Source organism: Manacus vitellinus, unplaced genomic scaffold (assembly GCF_001715985.3).
Source record: "Manacus vitellinus isolate BGI_N305 unplaced genomic scaffold, ASM171598v3 scaffold_34_pilon, whole genome shotgun sequence".
NCBI lineage: Eukaryota > Metazoa > Chordata > Aves > Passeriformes > Pipridae > Manacus > Manacus vitellinus.
The window spans coordinates 2,631,106-2,648,115 of NW_021940488.1; the positions used below are offsets into that span (position 1 = coordinate 2,631,106).

At 42.5% G+C, this 17,010-nt stretch overlaps 1 protein-coding gene across 1 annotated transcript; it reads left to right on the forward strand.

Annotated features, from left to right (window-relative positions):
• The first annotated feature begins 31 nt into the window (after positions 1-31).
• On the forward strand, positions 32-6,353 carry ADAMTS1 (ADAM metallopeptidase with thrombospondin type 1 motif 1). The gene is made up of 8 exons (XM_018076998.2): positions 32-454; positions 896-1,028; positions 1,407-1,574; positions 1,864-2,150; positions 2,390-2,576; positions 2,678-2,853; positions 3,710-3,885; positions 4,245-6,353. Exons 1-8 carry the CDS (start codon positions 164-166, stop codon positions 4,984-4,986), a joined length of 2,160 nt encoding a protein of 719 aa, XP_017932487.1. The 5' UTR covers positions 32-163; the 3' UTR covers positions 4,987-6,353.
• Positions 6,354-17,010: the final 10,657 nt, after the last annotated feature.

Genomic DNA, 17,010 nt, shown 5'->3' on the forward strand with positions numbered 1-17,010 from the left:
TACATCCCTTGAGTATCGGTGGGTTTGGGCTTCCTTACGGTGGTCTCTTGTTTTGTTGTGCTGACCTGCGCTTTCCCTCCTTCTCCCTATCTTTTTTTTTAATGCAGAAACGAGAAGCAGAAGGAAGAAGAGGTTTGTGTCCAGCCCCCGCTACGTGGAGACCATGCTGGTAGCCGACCAGTCCATGGCCGAGTTCCACGGCAGCGGGCTGAAGCACTACCTCCTGACACTGCTCTCCGTGGCGGCCAAGCTGTACAAGCATCCCAGCATCCGCAACTCCATCAGCCTCGTGGTGGTGAAAATCATGGTCATTTACGAGGAGCGGAAGGGACCTGATATCTCTTCGAACGCGGCCCTGACTCTGAGAAACTTCTGCAGCTGGCAGAAGCAGCACAACCCGCCCAGCGACCGGCACGCGGAGCACTACGACACGGCAATCCTCTTCACCAGGCAGGTGAGGGACATGAAGGTCAAATCCATCCCCATGCCGTTTGCTCCCTACCCCTGGAGGCCCCCTCTGCCAGGAAACCCCCAAAAAAGTGTTCAGAGACAGTCTTGTGTCATCACAGCTTTGGTGAAGTAGACTAAAAATTAGATGAAGTGCTTTTTATTTTGTTAGTCTTTTGCTGTTTGCACCATCTCAGGTGAAACTCACAGTTTGTGCACTGTATTTCTGCCCCATATATTTTTAGCAGATTTAGGATGGAAATTATGCATTTTATTTCTACGTGTAACCCTTGTGTATGTTCCAAAGACAGATTTTTGCCATCATACCCATTGAAGTGCTGAATATTTATGCTCTTTCCATAAGTAAAGGCAAACTGCCAGGGCTGGATGGCTCTTGCCAAGGTTAAGTCTCTGATCTGATTAATAATGAAACTGCCTTTTTTTACAGGACCTGTGCGGTGCCAAGACATGTGATACTCTTGGGATGGCTGATGTGGGAACAGTTTGTGATCTAAACCGCAGTTGCTCTATCATAGAAGACGATGGTTTGCAGGCTGCCTTTACAACAGCCCACGAACTAGGTACTTGAAGCTTTGAAAGGCAATTTCATGTGATTAATTGAAGCCAGCTTGATGCCGTAAAGCAACTGCCCAGCCTGCACCGCGGGCTCACCGAGTGCAGTCAGGAGGAGGCAAAGCTTTGCCTTGCAGCAGGGTTGAACTGGGGAAAGTGAATCCACTCTGCACAGCATTGTCTGCAAGAGCTGTGTGTTTGACTGACTGCAGGAAAAAAACGGGGAGAGAAGATACAGTGCCATCTGCTTAAAATCTGGCAGCACTCAGATTCGGGTTATTACTTAAAGACCAGGCTATGAGCAGCACTAGAGTAATATTTAAAATACTACTGGTAATGCATAGGACAGACTTCCTAAAATCACAGACTTTCCTTTTTTTTTTAAGGCCACGTGTTTAACATGCCTCATGACGATGCAAAGCAGTGTGCTGGCATTAATGGAATAAGCCGGGATTTCCACATGATGGCATCTATGCTTTCCAATCTGGATCGCAGCCAGCCGTGGTCTCCGTGTAGTGCCTACATGATTACAACATTTTTGGATAATGGTCATGGTAAGATTATTAAGCTTTCCATTCATGTGGCATTTAAGCTCTTGTGCTTTACTGCTCTGCTTTTTTTTCTTTCTTTTTCCTTTTTTTTAACAGAGTGCTTTCTGCTTCAGCATAGAGTTAACCTTTTGCATGCTGCCAGTGAATTTAGAAGACCCTTAGTTTTACAGAAATGGTGGCACAAATGGGCTCAAAGGCTTCTGTCACAAAGCAAATGCAGTTCCCTCTTGAAACTGAATTCACTCACAGCATCATCTGCCTTTTTTTTTTCCCCCTTTTTTTTCCTTTTCAGGTGAGTGTTTGTTAGACAAGCCCCACAAACCAATCCAGCTCCCTTCTGACTTGCCTGGCACGTTGTACGATGCCAACAGGCAGTGCCAGTTTACATTTGGAGATGAGTCCAAGCACTGCCCCGACGCAGCCAGTACGTGTACGACGCTGTGGTGTACTGGCACTTCTGGAGGACTGCTTGTGTGCCAAACCAAACACTTCCCTTGGGCAGACGGCACCAGTTGCGGGGAAGGGAAGTGGTGCATGAATGGCAAGTGTGTGAATAAAACTGAGAAGAAGCATTATGATGTAAGTATTGAGAAAGAAATCAGAATGTATCTTGGGTTGCAGAGTCGCATGGAAAGTGCTGCGGTGGGGGGAATCAGTTAAAAGGGGTTGAATCAATGGAGGCAGACAGCTAATAAAACAAACTTGGAGCGTCTAATGAGTAGTTTGGGTAAAAATGAGCATGATTGTGGCTTTTGTGGTTTGGTTTTGTCTTGCTCTTACTGTATTAACTTTTGTTCCCCTTCTGCTTGTCATTCCAGACGCCAGTGCATGGGAGCTGGGGGTCCTGGGGGGCGTGGGGAGAGTGCTCCCGGACCTGTGGTGGTGGAGTGCAGTACTCCTTCAGGGAGTGTGACAACCCCATCCCGAGGAACGGCGGGAAGTACTGTGAAGGGAAGCGCGTGCAATACAGATCATGTAACATCGAGGACTGCCCGGACAACGATGGTAATCTTGTCCCCATTTCTGAGGCAGAGCATTGGTGTCTTGTGGAGGAAGAGCATGGACAGGGATGATCTAATGTCCACCTGTCTTTTCTCTGCCTGCAGGCAAAACGTTTAGGGAGGAACAATGTGAAAAGCACAATGAGTTTTCCAAGTCTCCCTTTGGAAGTGGACCTGCAGTGGAGTGGACACCCAAGTTTGCTGGTGTCTCTCCGAAGGACAGATGCAAGTTGGTTTGCCGAGCAAAAGGAACAGGATACTTCTTTGTTTTACAGCCAAAGGTATTTTAAAACCATACTTCTTCTGTCTAATATGAATAGGATTTTTATTTTCTCTCTTTATGTCAAGGGTCAAGCAGTGCAGAAATCTGAAATTATGTCTTTCTTATATTGAAGTTGGATTATTCCTCTTCCTACAGATACAACTTAATCAGTACAAGCATACTTTAACTATTCTGGCAGAGTACTTCCAGTTATTTCACACGTACTGCCTCTTCTATCCACTCCACCATGGTTTCCTTTCCTCTCCTTCCACCAATTTGATTACATGAAGATATGTTCAGAAAACTGGGGGGGATCTTTGCCAAAACACTGGTGCTTTCTCATACTGGTTACTAATATGCTGACAGCTTAAAATAAACATGAGGAAAAGTGTTCATCTTGCATAGCTACTTGAACTCACTGTCATCAGATGTTGAGAGCCAGTAACTACCAGGGCGATGACACACATGTTTTTTGTAGACCAGTACTTCTAGAAATAGAGGATATGTTGGACAACATTAAAAGCAATGTTGACACTGTACTTTGAGAACATGACTGCCTTCTGGTGACATCAGAAAACAACGTTCTTTCTCTACATGAAATCAGTAAAACAGTTTTGTACGAGGGGGTATTAAAGAAAACTGAAATTTTTTGTTCTTTCCTCTCACCATGACATCATTTTTGCAAGTGAGATGAAGTAGCACTACATACCTCCGACCATGGGCTGCTTTGGTTTTAATTTCCAAAGCCCTGAAAATACAGGTGCTGCAGGTCTACCACCTGTCCATACTGTGCATTTGATATGTGTCCGTGTTACGCAGTTCCAGAGCAATGTGCATCTTCTAATCAGAGGTCCTGCTGTTTGTGTCTTGCAAAGGTTGTGGACGGCACCCCATGTAGCCCCGATTCCACGTCCGTGTGTGTGCAGGGGCAGTGTGTAAAGGCTGGCTGTGACCGTGTGATAGGGTCCAACAAGAAGTTTGACAAATGCGGTATTTGTGGTGGCAACGGATCCACTTGCAAGAAAGTGTCCGGCACACTTGTAAGAGCAAAGTGAGTATATGATTGCTGCTGTTACTTTGTTCTGGTGATTGTTTTGTGAGTGTAAACTCTGGCTTTCCAAGTCAGTGAGATGTTGCCCAAGTTTGTCATTGGAACTGAGATTTGATATGTCAGAACGATCTGACTGAGGATAACTTACAGTGGGATGCAGCAAAAGAAAGCCCTTACGTGTGGGCGTATCTCTGCAAATGTGGGATGTGACTTGGGGAATCCCTTACTCCATTAATTAGGTTGGCAGCTCATGTCCTAAATGCTTTAACTAAAAACAAAGTTTAGCCTTGTGCTGGGAAACTTCTTCCCTTTCCCAGGGAAGAGCGGAGGAGTCAGTCTTTCTCTTTTCTCTTGGGCAGACCCGGCTACCACGATGTCGTCACCATTCCGGCTGGGGCAACCAACATCGAGGTGAAGCAGCGGAACCACAGGGGCGCGAGGCACGATGGCAGCTTCCTCGCTATCAAAGCTGCAGATGGCACCTACGTCCTCAACGGTGACTACACCTTGTCCACGCTGGAGCAGGACATCACCTACAAGGGCAGCGTGCTGAGGTACAGCGGCTCCTCGGCCGCCCTGGAGAGGATCCGCAGTTTCAGCCCCCTGAAGGAGCCTTTGACCATCCAGGTCCTCACGGTGGGGGACCTGCCACAGCCCAAGATCAAGTTCACCTATTTCGTGAAGAAGCCCACGCAGCCTGGGTCGGAGAAGGCACCCGGTAGGAAGAAAGAGTCCTTCAACGCCATCAGGGAGATCATCTCGTCCGAGTGGGTCATCGAGGAGTGGGGCGAGTGCTCCAAATCGTGTGGCTCGGGCTGGCAGCGGCGGGCAGTGGAGTGCCGGGACCCGCAGGGCCGGCCGGCCTCCGACTGCGCCCGGGAGCTGAAGCCCAGCAACCTCCGTCCCTGTGCCGACGTGCCCTGCCCGCAGTGGCAGCTGGGGGACTGGTCACCCTGCTCTAAGACATGTGGGAAAGGTTTCAAGAAGAGATTGTTGAAATGCATTTCTTACGACGGCAGCGTGCTGCTGCAAGAGAGCTGTGAACCTTCCAAGAAACCGAAACACCTAATAGACTTCTGCAACGCTACAGACTGCAGTTAAAATAGGACAAGTTGGGAAAGCTAAAAGTCTTTTTTTTTTTTTTTTTTTTTTAACTTCAGAACAATGCACTGAAAAAAAAAAAAAGAGGGCTAGAGGCAGCACATCTGTTTTTGCATAAAAAATTCATAGTAAGGATCCACTGAGGTGTGGGACAGTGCAAATAGCTTTTGTTGGCTTTGCATCCTAAAAATACCCTGCCAACTGAAAATTTGATGGGATAGCAGACCCATGTCACTCACTCGACTTCAGCAGATAAGGCCCAAAGGCATCATAATGGCCTTTTTTAAAGTCTGTTACAAATTAAACAAAACAGGAGCAGTAAGACACGTTTTAAGCAAACATTTTGGGGTTTAGTTATTTCTTCCTTCTTTTGGATTTATATTGTGGTACTGATCAAGTTCCCAGGTGTAGGAAAGCAGGGAAAGGGGAGTGAAAAAGATAGCTTAAAATAATTGGTCAGAGCTTACCTACCTCACAAAGGGCAAAAAAACAGGATTGGAAAAGGAGCTTTAACTATGTCATTCATGGCTGCTATTGTTTTAGAGAATAGTTTTATATAAGAATAAAGCCATATTCTCTACGTGTAAAGAGTAAGAAATATCAAGAATAGTCGGACAACTTCACAAATAACTAAATTTTTTGGGTTTTTTAAGTGCCTTTATGTCATCCCAATGTGCCTGTCCATTTCTCTCATCCACTCCAGTGCCATTGTGGTGACATATGTAATCCAGAGGCTAGAAAAAGTGGAAATCTTAATGGAACATATATTATCTCTGGTTGCTCTTTGTGCCTTCTGCATACCTTCCACTGGCTTTTCTGATTCCAGCTTGGTCCTACCTTCCTGTCAAACAGACTGATGGAGTTTGTGAGCATTTGAGTGAAGCTTTGACATTCAAATCTTTTGCCTTGCCCCAGCCAATGGATATTGTTTGCATTTGGGTTAAAAAAAAAGAAGAATCCCACTGTGAATGGGAACCTCCTATGTGGCCTCTGATGGGTTGTAGTGCTCAATCACTGATAAGGTGGGAAGGCAAAGCTGAAGGATAGCAGGTCCATCCACAGCTGCATTCACATGATTGAAGTTTGTGCCAGTTCATAGACAATGAGAGAATATGGCTTTCCATATGTATATAGTAAAATATATTACTATAGATTTTATATACTTTATAAGTATTTTATATTTCTTTCCCTTCTGGGAAAGGTTATAAATTGTAATAAATGCATATAATGAGCATATTTATTTTTATACTTCTTGTCTAATGTGATCTTCTAAGTTATCACTTTTTTAAAAGGACATATAACAAGGATAGAGTATTTATACAGTATAATATGTTACTAGAGGTAATAAAAGAACCCTATAAATTTTGGAAATGGAGCGTCTTTATTTCACTGGACTAAAACTAGTCCATCAAGCAGAAGGAGCTTGGAATCTAAGGAAATGTTATGCAAAAGGCTACTAATTAACTGTGTTAGTGAAGAGGTTTGGAAAACTCTACCTGTAACACCATACATCACATTAAAAGAGGTAATTTTGTATTTTATTACTTAACCACTAATTCATCTATTAAAAATCACAGTGCAACTGGACTGATGCTACTGGTTGTAATAACTGCTTGCAGAGGGAGTATTGCTGTCAGTAGTGTTTATAACCAAAAAAAATACATACAAAAAGTAGTTTTACCTGCTCTGGTTAACCTTACCCCAGTGGGAAAGGAGCATTCAAAATTCAAAGCCTTTAACAAGCACTCAGAGGTTTCCCTCACCAGTTTCTGGAGGCCCTCCTGATCATGCTTTTCTAATTAGAAGTACTGTATGAATGAGCTGTTCTAACACTGTTGGTTACACTTTTTATTATGTTAAAATAGATACTGAGCATCAAGAAACTGGTTTTTGCTCCCTCATATCTGATCTCATGACCACTGCACTCAAGGGAAAATCTTTGGTTGAGCTCGATAGGATTTTTGCCATGGAATTTGAGACATCAGTCATTTATGGATACTTTTGGCTTTATGTCATGTAAAAATCTATTAAAACTTCCTTTGCCAATGTTTGGACTCAGTCTTGCAGAAATAGTTCCCACTTTGTTCTGTGGATAAAATCCTGGCCCCTCTAAAGCACATAGAAAAATTCTCATCACGTCACACTTCATTGAGCATTACTTTGACATGCAAAAACACCGGGGACTATTTTGCTTCTAACATTATTTGGGAGGGAGCCAATCCCTTTCTGTATTTATAAATAGTTAAAAGTATGTATACATACAGCAAATAACTATTTATTTGTATATATGTATATGTACACCAATATTTTACTACAGCAGGTTAAAATTAGGATTATATACAGTTTCAAGAGAAAAAAATATACATTTTTATTTTCATTTTCTGCTGTTGTTACTCCTTGTAGGCTTCATATCCTAATATGTAGCTGGTGGTTGGTGTTACCTGAAAAAAGTCTCCATTTAAGATTCCAAGGAGCTACAGTCCTGAAAAGGCAACACCCTGTGATATCTACAGAATGGATGAGGTCCCGTGACTTCTGGGTGATGGCAATTGCCCAAATTTGCTCTCCTCAACCTAGAAGAAACATTCAAGGCGAGGGTGAGAAAGCCCTGCAGAGGAAACAGCTTCTCCATGACCTATCCATATCAACTGAAGCCCAGCTGAGGCGCTGACATACTCTCACTTCTTGCAGTAGTGCTTAAAGAGGCTCTGGGGAGAGAAAAATGGCATTTCACAGGCACCGCCTTTCATGCTGAAGGGAATTTGGATCCAATGAAATACAGCCAATTCCTTCTTTAACAAAAGGTGGTGAAGTGTTCTGCATTTCCAAAACATTGTGACTGCATTACCCAGGTCAGTCAGCCCTGTGGTTACAGTGAGGAGTCAGAGGGGGTGAGGGAAATCAAACACATTTGGTATTTTACACAAATGTCAGTAACAGTTTTTACACTTTCACAAACAGCTGCATAATAAAATGAGTGATGAACTAGTAAAGTTTTATGACATACTGGCAGCCTATTTGCTATGGTAGCATTCATTTCTTTAGAGCACAAACAAAGCAGCAGCAGGTCAGTTGTAGTGCAGCTGACCAAGACTGCATTTCCAAGTCATAGTTCACTGGCTATTTTTCTTTGATTAGATCATGAATTCTTGGCAGCTGCATCTCTTATACAGTAATAAGGTTCATGAATCACAGAATCACAGAATGGTTTGAGTTGGAAGGGACCTTAAAGATCATCTTGTTTCAACCCCCCTGCCATCAGCTGGGACACCTTCCACTAGACCAGGTTGCTCAGAGCCCCATCCAACCTGGCCTTGAACACTTAGAGAGATGGAGCATCTGAAACTTCTCTGGCAAGCCTGTTCCAGTGCCTCACCAACCTCACAGTAAAGAATATATTCAGTATATCTAATCTAGATTTCCCCTCTTTCAGTTTGATGCCATTCCCCCTTGTCCTGTCACTACAGTTCCTGATGAAGGGTCCCCCTCTGGCTTCCCTGTAGGCCCCTTTACAGGCTGGAAGGTGCAATGAGGTCTCCACACAACCTTTTCTTCTCCAAGCAGAACAGCCCCAACTTTCTCAGCCTGTCAAAATTATGAAAATTATGAAATTATATCTTTTTTTTAATAGAGCTGGATAACAGAGAACGTGCTCCAAATAATGTATTAATTAAACAGTGCAATCAAAGAACTGCTCCCTTCCAAAGCACCCTTTAGTTACATGAGAATCTGCTGCTCTGGGTGACCCAGCAAAGGGAAATGAGCAAAACCATAAGGGAAACGAGCAAAACGAGCATAGTGTAGCTGTGTAGCAATCAAGATCACAATTAAACACATTCCCTGCACCAAGAGTCTGGCAATTTATAGCTGTTCTTACAAAGGACTGGGTATTTAAGTGCTTTTATGTGCACACCCATCACTGTAAGCAGGAATCTCAACACTTTGTTACTGACTGACAAGGAGTGCTCTGGGGAGCCAGAGCAGCAATGAACTTTAAGAGCTGGCACTTTATGCCAGCCCAGGCACTCTTCTTGGGCCACAGCCACTGGTTCCACTAATGCCCCTGTGGGCTTCAGACCCTGGATGAAAATTGTTGCTTTCAACAAGGTTGTCTCAGTTGTCCAGCTTGACAGGGTCAGCACCTAGCATTTCATCTGAGGACAGCCTCACAGCCTTTTGGAGCCAAATTTGCCTGGCTTCCTCCCAGGTTCAGAGGAAACAGATGCTCTAGCTTTGGGGTTTTTAACATTTTTAATGTCATAAGATAAATGAGTTTAGCTGAGTAGTGTGGGTGTGGCAGATGAAACCTGTGTCTTCAAGTATTTTCAGAGGTGTGGGGAGAGGCAGGTGTCTCAATGAATGAGATGTGCCTTCCTTGATCACTTTTGGTTTCATTGCTTGCAAGGCTGAAGGATTTTCCAGTTCTTGATCAGGCTGAAGTCTCCCTGTTGGCAGAGCAGGGCAACCGAAAGCACTGTACAGAGGAGTTCTTACACATTGCAGACATCATGAGACCAAAGGAAAACTCTTTCCTGTCTTTCAGAGGCCTCAGGAGCCTGGCTTTGGGACAGAAGGCCAGTCTGAGGGCTAGATCTCCAGAATCCAATCTTCAAACTTCACTATCTAAGTTTGAAGAGGAGACTGTTCATGCTGGAGAATTATCTGCCAAGCTGATTAGTTGTGAAATTGTGGTATCTATTAAGTATTGTAAATGGTGTAACTAAAAAATTTGGAGTAGCTGTTTTCCTCTAGTGTTGTCAATAAATAATGTAAGTTACTGCTTGAAATTGTATTAACATTAAAGAGGGAAAAACTCAAAACAGTATGTGATAGGGTTCTTAAGCTGCTGCATTCCCCTATCTTTAGTTCAACTGTTGTTGTAAAACCAAGACATGTTAGTGTCATAAAATAACTATTTTGCCATTGGTTGTAATACATGGGGTTTCAGAGCAGTGAAAGCTTGGTGGCTATCTAAAAGTTGGTTCTGTTTGAGCTTTCAGAGTAAAGAAATAATTGTATACATCTGGTATGGAAAAATCCTGAAATTGTCTAGAGCCACTATATACTTCAGAAGCTGATACCTGCATTTCAGAGCCACCAGTTGCCTGAGTATATTCAGACTTGCAATTTTAATGACATGGACTTAGAGCATAAAGGCCCCAGAGTTCTGTATATGAATGACACTCTCATTTGGCAGGCAGTAGCAAAGCCAGGATTTCACTTTCTGAAATGCAGCTCCACATAACTCGTAATGTGGCAACTGGATTCCTTCATTTGTAGTTTCACAGTAGCTTTCATTCAAATCAACATCTCCAAACACTGTTTATGTTTCAGTAACAAGTAAGCACTTTGCTTTTATCATTACTACGTCACAAGTGGGTCAGCAGATGCGAAGTAATGTGATTTGTTGAATGTTGTAGGACAAATAGGTTATATGGACTAGGGGAGCGAAGTTTTAGACAAAATGTATGAACACACCAATTAGGTTAGGGAATGGAGAAGAAAATACTCCTAAAGAAATTCAGCAAGGCAGCTTCAGAAGAATAACCCAGAGTCCTCAGCAAACAACCCCACTGTGCTGTCTGGCTTCTGCTCATCTGCTGGCTCTGAAAGTGCTCGCGCAGCTTTGCTTTCACAGCCCAGTGTTACTCTGGCCTCATACACCTGGGAAAGCTTTTCATCCCCTGCAGTTGCAGACATGCCTACCACACACCATTTGGAGCAAAGATCAATCCTGTGTGATATGGTCAGGACTGCTTAGTCCTCTAGGCAAAGAGGGTATAATTAGGTGAGAAGTTTTCCCTAGCAAAGGTCACCCGACCCCCAAATATAGCAAACGGATCACCTGCCCCCACACCTCCCCAGAACAGAGCCAAATCTCTAGGACATGTCTAGGCTACAACAGGAGTGTAAGTAAGCATTCAGCAATAGCCCTCATTTAGCATAAACCCTTGCATTTTGCCCTGTTTTGCATAAACAGATCACATTGTTACAACACATGGAGGCAGAAAAAGAACAGGAGATTGCCACCTCTCCTAGCAGCACCCTCTTGAGAGCTCTTCCATGGCAGCATCAAACTGTGGTGCTTTCCTAGTGAAACAGCAGCTGCAAATGTGCATTCGTGCTTGATATTCCCCCTTAAAACACAAAAACAACCTGTATCGACAGGAGGGAAGTCAAAACATTGTTATCAGGTTCACAAAGTGGTGCTATGAGCATGGTGTTCCAGCAGATACTTGTGCTCCTGAAGCCTAGGGCAGATGGATTATTGCTGGAGATGAAAGTAGCCTGATTTGGACTCACAGATCTGTTTTACAGTCCACAACAGTGTAAGAGGGTCTTGTGCAAAAGAGATTTAATGTTGGGCAACAGAAATACAGTTTCCTACAGTCCCTCTGCCTGTAAGCTGTGCTTGATAGCTTCAGTGTGATAAAGGATGTGTCATATTGCAGCCCAAGACCATCAGCTAATGAGATTCCAGACGCCTGGACAATATCTAAATTTAAGCATCCAGAAACTAAGTTGAACCAGTGCTAAATCTGTCATCTTTAATATACTATACTTTTGTGTCAGAATGCTGCAAATCTAATTTAAGTTTCTACCAGCTTGTGAATTTTCACAGATATTCCAGCTGGAAATTAATATTTTCTCCAATATTAGTTGCACTCAGCTATAAGATATTTTCCTACGAACACAAAAAGGAGCTGCATGTTCCAAGAGGGAAGTCATATGGTAGAGATTATAATCAGGCAAGCTGAAAGCAGTGGCCATTTTAATTGTGCACCAATATATTTTTTCCAGTATAACTAAGACAATATGCCTGTCTCCTCCCAAATAATTTAAATGTATGCTGCCACTTTGTATGATTCCTCATGTATAAAGCTGGAGATGAAGTTAGGGATAAGAAAACAACTTAAATTCAAATATTTTGATTAAAAAATTTGCTTTCAAGCAACACACATTAACAGAAATCTTTTCTAAGTAGTTGTTCTAATTGAAAACCTGTACCATCAAAGATAAGAAGCTTTCAAACAATTTGCTTCTGGTTTTCTTATTGTTTTCTTCAGTTTTCTGACAGCCAGACTGGCATGCTGTGATGTCAAGAAAGAGGGACACTCCAAGACATACACTAAAGGCACAGCTAAGCACCAGGTAGTGGGTCATTCTGCACCATCTGGCAGATGGGCAGTGGAAAAATCTGACATCACTAGGGCATCATTTTTGTTAGAAATGGCTTCAAAGCTGCACCACATCCTACCACAGTCTGTACATCTTATGCTTCTCACATGTATGATCCCACTTCAGCCTACCAAGAGCTTTGAATAATTAACTTCAGCAGCAAAACCATGAAGTGCTCTTTAAACAGTCACAAAATTGGCCTCATCTGTAGCTACCTGAGTGAAAGATGTTGTGTGGGTACAGCTCTGGTTCAACGGGGCATTTAGGCACATACTTACACCCATCCTGATTCAAGACAGCCCTGGTTAAACAGGAGACCAAAGGAAAGTTCGCCTTCCTGTGTTTAATCTGAGTCTTAATTACAGGTTGAATTAACTCCAAGCCTTGATTAGAAACTTTTCATAGAGATAAAACTGTGTGAGGTAAAGGGAAGGGAAAGGGAGAGGGAAAGGGAGAGAGGGAGAGGACTTTTGTGGAATTGTTAATTGTGGAAACTTTTTAAACATATGTTGGAGATTAGATTTCACAATCAGGCCTGGGCAGATTTAAAAGTGAATTAAATGCAGTCTAATGTCCACCTCCTTTTCCTCCCCCAGTGAACCAATAAACACATTTGGAGATATGTTAAAACAATGAAGACTGGTGTTTTCCATTTCTCATTATCATCCTGCTGGAACAAAGGCAGAGCACAACATGGAAGCACTAGAGGGACTCAGCTGCCTTTGATGAATTAAAAAAAAATAAATTAAAAAAACCCTCTGCACATGTTTTCACTTCATTCTTACAATTTATAATTTTATTTATTTGCAGTTTTAAAAGCATAATAGTTGATGTCAGAAAGGAGAGCCTCCAGAGCTACATGTGAATTCAGCTCCAGCTGAAGTGGATTCAAGTGGGCACTAAACAGCTGTCTGGCAGACAAGAAGGTCAGAGGCATTAAAGAATATAAATGTTAAAATCCTGCATAAAATAATTTTGAATCTCATCTAAGCTGGCAAAAGCCAAGCAACTCAGAGCTAATGCTTCCATTTGCATAGGGACAAAAATTTGTATAAGCCTGTTTCTGAAGCTCAGATTGAAGTAATGGATATTACCCACATAAGAACACTGGCTTTAGGGAGGCTAAGTCATATACATATCTTTATTCCAGGTTTTAAATTAGATTCCTCTTGGTCTGACTTTAAAAATCAGTAGATTGATATTATTTAAGTCTGTGCCACAGATGTTCTCATCACTGCATGACAGCTTTAACTGCAAGGAATGAATGAGAGCTCCTGCCTTTGGGATGCAGTGCAGAGGAAAAAGAGACAGGGACTGACACCATCCTGCTGAAGACACCTCCCAGAGATGGAAGGACAGGAGGATGGGTTTGCAGCTGGACTCTCCTCCTGGGAGGTGGGCTCTTCCAAGTTTCTGGATGAAAGTTCATGGATGACACTGACAGAATATTTGCTGGGAATTTGACGGGTATGTGAGCACTTTAAACAGTGTCTGAGTTGCTTAGAGCAGTATGGAAATTTCACTTTCTAGTGAGAGGGACATGTAAAGACTTGAAGGAGAAAATGAAGATATTGGCAACATCAGTTAGTTTAAAGCAAACTAGTGACTTCATCTTGGTGCCAGTGGTGCTCTGGGGCCTTGCAAAGAACCTCTCTAGCCAGTTTCCCCTTCCCAGCTGCAGGTCCAGGAATTTCCCTCGGGATGCGGGGCTGCTGCTGAGCCACAGACCAATGGAAACCCACTCCACTGTGGGGCCAAACAGTGTCATACATGGCCTGCAGCCAGGGTGAACCTGGTCTGAGCTCACAGCCACTGAAATAAGTTGTGTGTTGGCATCACTGATTCAATGCATCACTGGTTTCTCCTGAGACACGTGTTCTCACTGGTAGCATGCAAATTGTTTGTTCAAAGAACAAAACATGAAGCCAAGGTTTGCATACTACATTCCCTAAGGATCCTAGGAGAGAGCTTCCTAGTGGAAATGGTTATTCTGATGACTGTTTGCAGACTACCTAATGTGGAGCAACAAAGCTGCTTGTACGGGTGATAAGGGCATAATGTCCAAGAATAGAGAGCAACTCCCAGTCATTCAGCTCAAACAGCTTTGTAAAGGACTTTGTTAAATCAGGAGGGGACTTGGTTTACTGGCCTAGCCTGCAGGGGAACACTGTGTCAGAGAACAGAAAATACAATTTCATAAAGCTACTGTAGCTATTGTCCAGGTGTTTTCAGCTGTCAGTTCTGGGGAAGAATCTCTCTTCTTTTTAACCTCAGTGACGATGGAGGATCATTTGACAGAACTGAGTTGAAGGGTGAGGTTTGACCTGATGTTATCCAGACAGTCCCAGTTCTGCTCCCCTGAAGACCTGGCCTATTGTGGAGGCGTGCTGGGAGCTACATAGTGGAAAACAAAGAGATGGTGGATTTTTTCAGTGCCAGGAAAATGGATCCTACAATTCACATTCAATTTCAGTTGAATGCCAGGAAAGTGCTTCAAAGAATGGAAATAGTTTGTTGCTCAAGACCTGAACTACTAAAAGATAAGTGTTTGGCACATCTATGTTTGGGACTCCAGAGGAGAATTTGTACCTTTCAGACACGCTGCTTAGCTGCTTTTCACCACAATTCACATGACCATGGGTTTTGCCATCTACCTGAGTATCTCACATCTTGAATGTCAAGTGGTCTAAATCCACTTCATTTTATCCTTCAGTGGAGCCTGATGTATATTGTAGCCAGCCAGTTCTCTTCTTGCTTTGGGTCTGCCTACGCGTCTGACTAGTGAGAGCTTGTTTGCTTTTGCTAGGGGCTGTTTGACAGACTCACACAAGACCTGCCTAAGTAAGGCTTGCTCTTAAAAGCATTGCTGGCATAGTAATGTCACTGAAGAACATGGAAAAGAAAAACACAACCCAATTTGTTATAACCGTAACAGCAAAAAATCCCAGTGAAATGCATTTATACTGGCCTAAGTCCTTTATTCTATTCTGAGAACTGATCTAAGCTATACCTACAAGGAAGTTTCATTTACTGAACTAAATTAGATTTGCATTTTTACATGGACAGAAATAGCTTCACTGGTTAAAGCCATGCTGGCAAATCCAGTTACATACAGACAAGATTTAAAGAGCCTTCTCTTTCATGTGTGCTTTAAGAAATCAGTGTCCCTCTCCTTGTTGTTTTTTTGTATTGGCTGGAAGAGGGAGGCAGAAACTGAGTTCTCCCTCCTGCCTCTCATTGCTGCTCAGAAGTGCAGAAGATCACAAGGCCAGCACTCCTGCTTTTCTCCCCCATGTCAAACTACAAGATGGTGGGGCTGTGAAGGAGGTTGGGTGTTACACACCTTCTCTTACATACCCCTGTACCCCTGCTAGTTATCCACTGCCTTTAGATATTTGGCTTATCAGAAACCCGGGAGAAATTTCAAAACATTTTAGGAACTGAGTGGCATATGAAGTTTGCTGATGCCTCCACCAAAACCATCTCAATGGACAGTTCACACAAATAAGCATCCAATTCACCTCACTTGCCATTTGAGCTGGCTGAAGATACTAAAACCCACCCCACAGGTTTCTCTGCAGGATCTGTGATGGAGAAGCTGAGAAAGTCTAAGAAGAAAATGCACAGTTAGCAATGCTTTAAAATCTGAGAATGGCAGCATTGTCTTGGGAAACAATAAATTATGGGTTTAAACAATTTAATATCACCCAAATGTTAAGGCAGTGTCATGCAGAAGCAACAGTTACAGTATTTTTGTTTAAGCTTAAATTTAATATCAAATAGTCACTACAGGCAGGCTTTGTTCTCTAGCACTAAGATGTCTGCACATTATGGATGCACGACTTCTTCAAAAAACTGCCAGATTACGGGATTACTCTAAGGAAAATTTCGCAATGGTGTTTGATTCCTTCCTGCTGAAGTGATTTTCCACTACACTTTGCTCTTACAGCATATTGGCAGATGAAGAGAGACTGGGGAATGAAATGCATTTGGTAGTGCTACAGAGTAACAATAAATGCAGTCCTCAGTGTCTTCTATGTGTTCTTTTATGGGTGTAATAAGTGGTGAAATTATGCTGTTGGCAAGTTTGAGATAGAGAGGTAGAGTATTATCTGAAGTGGCTTTATCAGAAACAACTGTTTTTGAGGGCAGGAAGCTTCCTTCTTTGTGTGAAATGTAAATATTGTGCAATGGTATACACGTTGCAAACAGGCATTCTGAAAAGCAGTTAGCAGGGGCTAGAACAAATACCAAGTAGCCTACTTGTAATGACTGGTAAAGCAAATTTATCCCCTATGGTTTATATTAATACATAACTAATCTCAGTAGTGCACAAATGAGCAAACATTTTATTTTTATTGTGTTTTTTAGTTTAAAATTGGAGAAGATTATTTTTTTATTTGGCAAGGACTGAGTAGGTCTTTCAGATGTGATGGGCTCTACATTAACAAATGTCCCTGTGCTATTCAAGTACAACAGCAGAGCATTAAAGTCTGTCTCTGTTGTACAATAAGCCTGCATGGTTTACAATAAGCAGTTATAGTATTTGGGCCATATGGTCTTCTCTTTCTCCTCCATTCTCTTTCTGCATTGAAAAGCTTGCTTTCTTTTTATCTTTTTTTTCTTGACTCCCATCCAAAAAATGTGCACTTTTCTTGGGCAAAGAGTGCTAAATAAAAGGCAAGAGAAAGAAAGTTAATTTGCAGGGTAAGATAATTTGATAACTGTTTTGAAGCAAAAATTCAAACTCCCTGGTGAGATTAAGGATGAGTTTCACTTTAAAATCATTGAGATACTTCTAGTTCTTGCAGCCCCCTAGAAGAATTAAGCTTTCATCTTTTTTCT

Bases quoted from the DNA above. Each gene is read 5' to 3' on its own strand.
- ADAMTS1 (XM_018076998.2), top strand. From the start codon at position 164: ATGCTGGTAGCCGACCAGTCCATGGCCGAGTTCCACGGCAGCGGGCTG. The intron at 1,575-1,863 runs GTAAGATTATTA...TTTCCTTTTCAG, and splicing joins ATTTTTGGATAATGGTCATG to GTGAGTGTTTGTTAGACAAG. The intron at 2,854-3,709 runs GTATTTTAAAAC...TGTCTTGCAAAG, and splicing joins TCTTTGTTTTACAGCCAAAG to GTTGTGGACGGCACCCCATG.